Consider the following 8,799-nt stretch of genomic DNA (forward strand, 5'->3'; position numbering starts at 1 on the left):
GTTTTAACAAATTTTTGTTTATAAATCGAAAACGTTCCTAGCCGGGTTAATATCTTTGTCCTTTTAGTTACAGTTTCTTTGGTACAGAATGGAACTGTCATTGTTTTAGTAATATTGAAATAGAAAACACACAATGTTTCTAAAAGTCTAAACTCCCAATATACAAAATTTTGGTTATGTTTTTGTTTAATTTTAATTTAAAAACTACTTGATCAGGGAGTATTACTCCATGAAATATTATGAAAGTAAAAACTCATGCCTCCACGTAGAATTGGAGCAAATATATATTTTTTTAACAATAAAATGACAATGGTGTCGTTTTAAGTAGTTGTTATTAATTAACTATTATGTTTTGTATTAGAGTAAAATGCTATTTCAAATTGAAATAAACAAAATTCAAGCCTTTTTTTAAATATATATTTCCTATCATAGATGAGAAACCTGAATTAAATCAAGATTTAAATCTAGAGAACTTGCCATGATTCAGTCTACATAACCTGAAACAATAACAAAATATAATGTAAAAGTTTGCTAAAACAAAATTAATTTTTAAAATGTCACACAAAATAATTCAATGTATTTGATAGAAAACCGACAAAATTTATTCTCGCAAAAAATCAAAAAGCAAAATTTCAGGTACCTGTAGAATTTGGCTGGCTTCAAAGGCAGTGCCTGGCAATAAATGAACCGGGCTAGAAACATGACCGGACTCCACACAAATCATGTTTGGAAATTCATCATCTCCAAAATCTGGATAATCCTTACTATGATCTGACCAAGGATTCCAAACAACTAAAAACACAAATACAAATATTAAAAATACACTGATTATTGGCTTTAACCTATTCAGGACTATTTGTTCTTCAAATGAGGTACTGAGAGCATGATATCGAGCTCAATTCTTTTTACTTTTAGATTCAAGTTCGCAGAAGCAGTGTGCTATTTAAGTTATTATTGTTAAGGTTAGTGAGAGTGAGAAATTTAGACACCATTTTACCGCATGGTCAATTACCTCAGTGGGGGAAGCGAGAATTCAGTACTACACTAACCATCCTGAATGAGTTAATGAAATTAGATGGGTGAAAGTTATCAATAAGTTATGACAGGGCTTTTTTTTTCACATTTTACTAACGCTATTTATGCTTACCAGTATCTGGGAAATTGTACTTCTGTATTCTCATTTTTCTTCCTGAGACCACATTCGTTATAATGTGTTCCTGAGGGGTGTTCTGATATATCCTATCAGTCCATTCGCCTATGGTTACCGACTCCCTCCCTTCTTGGTAAATTGCACCATCTCTAGTCTACACGTATATCCATTGTATGAATTAACCAGCAAATAAAAAGATTAAAAAAATTATTTACCTTATCTATAAAAGTACACCCGTGAAGTCCTGTGATTTGACACCTCCTCACATCGGGCACTTTGAAATACGTATGAAGTAGCATGTTAAAACTGAAGGTTATGTCTTTACTAGGATTATACACGCCGATTATGAAGTGCAACTCTTTCTCTCTAAGTATGAGCCGATATGTCAGGCGAAAGCTAAAATAAGTTTTTTTCTTTAAGTACAAGAACATGCAATTTATGGCAAAAGTACCATATTTTAAACAGACCACATTAGTAAAATTGGCTTGAATATTAATTAAAAACCAACTTAACAATAAATGACTTCACTATTTAGGTTCGTTTTCTTAAGTAAGGCAAAGGTACCATCCTCCCTCTTCTCAATTTATATTACATTTGAACATTGCTTTATTTCAAATTATTATTGCTTATTTTTGTACATTTTTTAATTATTCAATGATTCTCAATTCTCTAAATAAATCATTGAATAATTCAAAAAATGTACAAAAAGAAGCAATAATTGGAAATAAACGTTCAAATATAATATAAAGTGAGAAAGGAGGGAAAGGCCAGAGTAGTAGTGTATTGTAGAAATGAGAGATTACATAAGTATGGTATAATAATTAGTATATTACGGATAGTTCCACATGGATCTCGTCCAGTCACTGTCCATGGTGGAAAATATTGCTTCCACGTCACCACTAGGTAGTCGTTCGGGACCCTTTTCGAGGTTCCATCTAACAACTTGAGCAAAGCCATGGTGTGGCCCATAATTCCACGGTCCAAATTGAGCTAAAGAGGAACATGGATTTAGTTATCAATTAAATGAAGAAAAAAAAATTACAAAACAATATTGACTTACGGAAGACAAAAGGGATTCCTCCACGAATAGGTTGCTTCCCATCAAAAACTGCTTGCTTGCTGTAAATAAAATAAATAATTACGTGTGGTGTTTACTGACCATTAATTAATAATTATTTGAAGATTGTGAGATGAGGTCTGGTGTGACGTAGGTTTTAGAATAACTTGTTCTTTATCGTGCCAACATTTTGATCTTTATTGAGATCATTTTCAGGGCTCAAAGTGTTTGTTTTCTGCGTAATTGTGTCATTCTTGTGTGCCGTGGTGAGAGTGGGCACACAAGATCATGAGATTCGGTCTGGTATGTCGCAGGTTTAGAAAAACATTTTCTTTATCGTGCCAACATTTCAATCTTTATTGTGCCGTGAAGATGATCTCAATAAAGATTGAAACATTGGCATGATAAAGAAAATGTTTTTCTAAACCTACGTTAAACCAGACCGCATCTCACGATCTCCAAATAATTATGTATTATACAGTTAATTTATATGAGTTAAAGAGATTGCTATTCCAGTGTTTTGTTAGCCCTCCAGCCTACAAACAAACACTGTTTAGTCTGACCTTTAAAAATGAACACTACAAATTTAACTCAAACTGAACTGGTGTAGGGTCCTTATTGGGTCCGTGTTCACTCGTGGGTTTGTTACATTACTCAAACGCATTTCGGCATTTTTCACTGAGTCACAGACCAACACTCATCATCAACTCTACCAATTTAATGTTAAAGGCTAAAATGTTGTATCAAAGGATACAATAATCTATACCCTATTTATTATTATTTGATTATTGTGGATACCAGGAATTGGAGGAGTTCCCTCTGTACTGCAGCTTTACAGCTTACAGTACTCCATCTTGGTTCCATTTTTGGGAGCTAACAATACATGTGTGAATTGAGCCCCAAGTGTGCTTATGCGTTCATCCACCAAAGAAACTCGTGTTTGAAGGGGGCGGGACCAAATTCTGGGTCGCTGGGATCCGATCCTGCCAGACCTTTCATTGATGAGTACCGCGGTCAATTTTCATCGCTGCCAACTTGTCAGCAAAAAAGTCTAGAGGTAATAGTGGGAACGGATCTACTAGGATCTAACCACTCGGCTACTGCAGTCCCCTAAAAAAAGCTTATAAACACTCCGTTTGGTCCGACCTTTAAAAATTTATACTACAATTTTAACACTAAAGGTTAAAATGTTGTATCAAAAAATACAATAATCTATACCACACTTAATATTGGGTCTTATGCAAAACAGTTTTTTTCTGATATAAATTATAAACTTTATCTAAGGCAATTTATCTCTGAGTGTTCTTAGAGTGAGATAATTTTTTTAGGAGTGAAAAAATAATGATTAAGCTTTTTTTTTTTATTAAACGCAAACTCACCTTACGAATAGTTGTTCTTGATTATTTACCCTCCAGGAAACAACTGTCGCTCCTAAACAGAAGAAAAACAGCTATTAGGTTTGTCCGTTGTCGGGCTGAGTGAAAATTATGGAAGGACGAGTTGGGTAGCGTTCCATTGGAAACAGGCGGGCACAAAGCCACAAACAATAAAATACGTAATTAACTTGATAAAGAGGCCTATTTAATAAAGTTCAACCGTGAAAAAATTCTATTTAAAAACCGATTAACGTTCAAAACGGGCAAAGGATTCTTGAAAAGGTGAAATCGCGGGGAGAGGGAAAAGACAGAGGACAAAAGACAGTTTTTTTTATACACGCACTTTCCGGATTTTTTTTCGCCCCCCAACAAAAGGAAAACGGGATTTTTCCAGTGAAAAATGACGAAAATCGGGCTGAAATCGGTTGGCCGGAGTAAAACCCGGGGCCGGGAAAACTTCAACGGGCCCGGAACGATTAAAAACCGGCGGCCGGAGGCGATACGAGTCGGGGAAGGTGCATAAAAAACAGTCCACCGATAATAACGAACCCAATCTCGGCGCGTCAAGAGTTGATATTTATAAAAATCGGCTCGAAATGATATTTTCCGGCCCGTTTACAAGTCGAACAGAGTATAAATGTTGAATTACCGTGTAAATTAATGGTGCAGGTTGTATTATTTCCTCTATCTAGGACGACGACACTAGTCGGCGCTGCCATGTTCGAAAACCGAAACGTCCACTGAGTGAGAAACACAACAAATACAAGATATCGCTATACGTTCACCAGTGGCGTTTCTAGGGTATACACGACCCACTTTGGGCCGATATCGAAATGATCAAATCGACAGTTTTTAAACAGAGCCGGAAATTCCGTCTCTACGATTTATTTCCGATTATCTCGTACGAAAAATGATCCTCGAAACGAGAAATGTCGAGACCCTGCACCTAGAACGGATCACTTGCCGCACGGGATATCGACCAAAGAGTGGGAAAAAACGGTTCAAAAAAATTTCCAGGATAAACCAATAACAATTCGCCCCTTTTCCCAAACGGACCGCTAAACAAATTCTCTCCCGACTGCCGAGAAGAAAAATAAGTTTTCCCGTTTTATTTCGTACCACCAGAAATTCGCCTGTCAGTTTATTTCAATCTGTCGATAATTAGAAATAAAAATTAACCTTTGGTCTGCCCATAAAAGAATACCCTAAGCCCCGGAACCTAGAGAGCTCGGTGAACGGCGGCAAAATTGAAATAAACTGCTCAAAAATGAATAGGAATATTTGTAATTTATTTATTTATTTAATTTTTTTACGAGGGTTCGCAGCAGCGGAGGTCATATCAACCCTTGTGGTGCCGGTGTTTTTTAAAAAAAAGCCCATTTGTCAGTATGTCGGGTTCGAATGCAGGGCCGCTGGATTCGAACCCGGGACCTTTACCTTACAGTGATGAGCGCCGAGTCAACGTCTAAACCGTTGCGGCACCCACACCCCATAATTTACTCTTATTCTACAAATTTTAATTAAATTAGCTGATCTATTCTTGTTAGTTAGATAAAACAAAATAGAAAATACAAACAACAAGCAAATGTTATTCCTCATTTTTAATAACGGATTTACTTGAGAATAGTAAACATGAAGATTATTCATTTTGTAAAGCTGTTTTCGTCTTTTCTCTATTGCATCCAGTTGTATTAACTAAGGAAAGACATAATCTTGAACAAGAAGTTCGCAATATTATTGTGAGAATGAGCCATTGTGATCACCAAGTGGATATCGCAGATGCAGTAGGCGCTTCTCAGAGCGTGGTCTCCCGGGCTTTAACTTCTGCAATGAAGAAGAGGAAACAGCCACCCATATCATCTTCGAATACGAAGCAACAGCTCAATGGAGATTTAACCTAATATATAGAAAAAACCTAGGGAATGAAATTTTAGCAGCGACAGTCAATGACCTGATACTTCTGAGAAGAAGGATTGAGTCTATTGCATTGAACTAGGGAACTAGGGAGGTATAATAAGCCAGAAGGTTGCAGTGCCTGGGGAGCCCAACCCTGCTTCCTAGTATCCTCATCACCATCACCCGGACTTTAGTCCGATTCCAAGAGACTGGAAGTGCCAATAGGAGCCTAGGAGATCTCGTAGTGATTAGGGGGGGGGGGACATTGTCATTACTTTAAGACGGAACCCGCCAGATCCTAAATGAAGTACAAGATGCTTTGGCAATACCTTTATCAACTCAAATAATTGATAAGCGTTGTGGGAAGTTGGCCTCACATTGTATGCCCCTTTGAGACAAACTGTAGCACCAGCCCGCAACCAGCAACTCAGGAGAATATGGTCCAATGAGTGCCTAGAAGGGAACACCAATAAGAATGCTATTATGATTACTGATGAATCGCATATCTGTCTGTATAATGATAGCAAGAGCTGACGTATCTACCGAGAACAGTGGATGCGTACAATGCCCCAGTTGGTGCTCCCTTAAGTGCAGTTTGGAGAAGGCAATGTAATGATCTGGGCTGATTTACATAATTTAAAATATTACGTATGGCCATTTTCTTTGCCTCTCAATGTTGATCTATTGTGGTATACGTAAACCATATCTTGGAATGTGCTCTTTTTGCTATAAGACTTTCTTTGGTGCCTCTTCACACATCTCTTTTGGTTTGAGAATTGCCTTACTGTGGCAGTAATATAACTGGGTTAATGCTTCCCATCCACAAATTGTACGTTCTGATTTCTTCCTGACAGAGTTGGCATGTTTCTACTTCTGCTTTGCCCATCTTCTTTAGGTGGTAGTTAAGAGGGCAGTGGCCAGTAGATAGATAGAAGATAGATAGATTATATAGAAGCCAGCCTCTTTACAACCTGTGCACCACGACCAGCATTGGTCTCTTGGGCCATTCCATTTTTTATCTAGAGCTCCTTGTTAAGCTTGAGGCAGCACAAGAATGTGGAAGTGTCTACACTCCTACATAATTGAAACACCGTTAGAAGATTAAAAAGAACAAAGCCATATGAACTAGTGTAGTTAAAAATTAGTGAATAGTGAAATGTAAATCTTATTGTACCAATGGTTTATAAGAATTTAAATATTTATTTATTTTATATATATTATTGTAAAATTAATGGTTGGTCTAATAAATTAAATAAATAAAAAATTCTTCCAGACTCTCTTTGAAAAGCTTATTTATAATTGATGACTTTGGAAGTTTGGTGTGGGCCAAATTTAAACTCTCATCAGTAGATGCTAATTTGGTCAGTCTGTCAGCTTCTTCATTTTCCTCTATTCCTCAAAAAGCCTTAACCCAGCAGTACATTAACATTCTGTTTCACTAGAGATTGAATAATTAAATTTTTTTTCATTAATTAATTAAGGCGCCCATGTGTCAACCGTGTACTTTTTATTGTTGATTTTTATTTTGAGATGAGGTAGAAGGTAATTTGGACATTTAAAATTGTTCTACAAAGATAGGGATAAAAGAGGCAGCCATAAGGCCTTCTGCACCTCGACCTGAGTAGATCTGTTGTGCTCCCCTGTTTTTTATAATTCACTGGCCAGCTTCAGGTTGTTAATCAGCCTCTATAGCTTTGCCAGCAGCTCCTTAGTATAGTATCTTGCATAATGTTTTTCTTCTCGTAGTTATAAGAACCTGCACCTACATAGACCTTCACAGAAATATAAAATGTGTTCTGCAGTCGTCTCCTCTTCCTGGCAGTATCTGCACAGTGTTTCTTCTGTTTGTACTCCTATCTGGTACATGTGCTTTCTTAAGCGGCAATGTCCTGTCAGAAGTCCAACCAGAATCCTAGTCTGGTTGCGGTTCCTTTCAGTAATTTTTTTGTAAGTTTTGCAGATGGTCCTTCTATTAATTTTTTTTGCGTGCAACTTGTGGTATTGTTCCACCAGGTTTTCGACTCATTAAGGATCCATTTTAAGATGTATCCTCTTTTGTAGCAGGATGCTAAGCCACAGTAGGGTTCAGGACCCAGAAAGTCCCTGTTGGCCCCCTCTTGGGTCTGGCTTTTCATTGCCTCTATGCCCGGTGCCCAGGGACCCATGTCAGGGTCTGGTCATTTGTGTTGCTGACTTCCCTCAGGGCCTCCATGCAGTTCCAAACATTCTTTGCCTTCGCCTTGCATGAATGCCCTATATGCTGCCTGACTGTCAGAGAAAATGGCTATCTTCTGAGAATGTAGTCCTAGCTTTTTTATTTCCATGGTGCAGTGTTAAATTGCTATGACTTCAAACTGGAAAACTGTAGAATATTTACTTAGGTTTACCGTTGGCTCAGTCTTTGGATTCATCCTGAAGACTCCAGCACCGTGCTTTTGTTGGTTTTGGAGTCATCAGTGTACCAGCAGGAGTTTGCTTTTAGCAGTGTTCCTTTAGCCCTTTCTGGTAGCAGTACCTTGTACTTTTTAGTAGAATTGTATTTTGTACTAGTGGCATCAATTGGCATGCCTAAAATGGCATCTGCCTTTATCTTCTCCTTCAGTTTCCATTGTTTATTTACATGGCCTAAATCCTTGCAGATGGTTGTCCATTTACGATGGAGCCTGTGGGCTGCTGCTCTGGCTTTTCCTTGGATTAAAATATGAAGTGGTGGGAGGTTTAACAACACTTCCAGGGCCGAAGTTGGCGTTGTTCATGGCTCTAGTGACACTGAGACAGGCTTGTCTTTGGGTGCCTTATCGCTTTGGCCTGAAAAATCTTGGCCCACCACACCACCAACCCATATGCCAATGGTCTTAAGATGCAGGTGTATAGCAAAGAGAGATTTTGGAGTTTAAGCCCTAGTTTAAGGCGCAATGCCTTCTGCACCTCCCCCAAGCAATTTTGGCTTTCTGGGTGGTTTTAGTTAAGTGTGGATTGTTTTGGATTGATAGAAAGGCTGTGGGTGCATTGTTAAAAGCTCCCTCTATATCCATAAAAAGTGTAAGAGCTATTTCCTTGTTGTTTATGGACTTGGTTAGGCATTTACACAGGTCATCCAGGGATCTCTGTGGATATCCCTGGTTGGTATGTGACAGATACAAAGAACTCCATTCTTCAAAATTATGGAAGCAGTCGACAATGAAATCCGTAAATAAAATTCCTGATCCCATTTACCCTGATGATTTCCACCCAATATCCACTCTAATCTCTTGCTAAACCCCTTGAAAAATTTACAAATGTCTTTTTAGTTAGAGACTTCAAATGTCTTTATCCCACTC

The 8,799-nt window shown here is 37.8% G+C and overlaps 1 protein-coding gene across 1 annotated transcript; it reads right to left on the reverse strand.

Annotated features, from left to right (window-relative positions):
• Window positions 1-411: 411 nt before the first annotated feature.
• On the reverse strand, window positions 412-4,340 carry LOC106670716 (glucose-6-phosphate 1-epimerase). The gene is made up of 8 exons (XM_014401283.2): window positions 4,233-4,340; window positions 3,587-3,638; window positions 2,211-2,269; window positions 1,984-2,140; window positions 1,366-1,546; window positions 1,148-1,304; window positions 641-792; window positions 412-497 (listed from the first exon to the last, which is right to left on the reverse strand). Exons 1-8 carry the CDS (start codon window positions 4,300-4,302, stop codon window positions 489-491), a joined length of 837 nt encoding a protein of 278 aa, XP_014256769.1. The 5' UTR covers window positions 4,303-4,340; the 3' UTR covers window positions 412-488.
• Window positions 4,341-8,799: the final 4,459 nt, after the last annotated feature.

This window comes from Cimex lectularius, unplaced genomic scaffold (assembly GCF_000648675.2).
Source record: "Cimex lectularius strain Harlan isolate CLEC.00 unplaced genomic scaffold, Clec_2.1 scaffold235, whole genome shotgun sequence".
Taxonomy (NCBI): domain Eukaryota; kingdom Metazoa; phylum Arthropoda; class Insecta; order Hemiptera; family Cimicidae; genus Cimex; species Cimex lectularius.

What these genes read in the sequence shown, in the direction of transcription:
- LOC106670716 (XM_014401283.2), bottom strand. Translation starts at nt 4,302, where the DNA reads ATGGCAGCGCCGACTAGTGTCGTCGTCCTAGATAGAGGAAATAATACA. An exon ending in AGATCCATGTGGAACTATCC is followed by an intron (nt 1,547 to 1,983) that starts GTAATATACTAA and finishes AACTTATTTTAG; the next exon opens with CTTTCGCCTGACATATCGGC. An exon ending in GGTGTACTTTTATAGATAAG is followed by an intron (nt 1,305 to 1,365) that starts GTAAATAATTTT and finishes ATATACGTGTAG; the next exon opens with ACTAGAGATGGTGCAATTTA.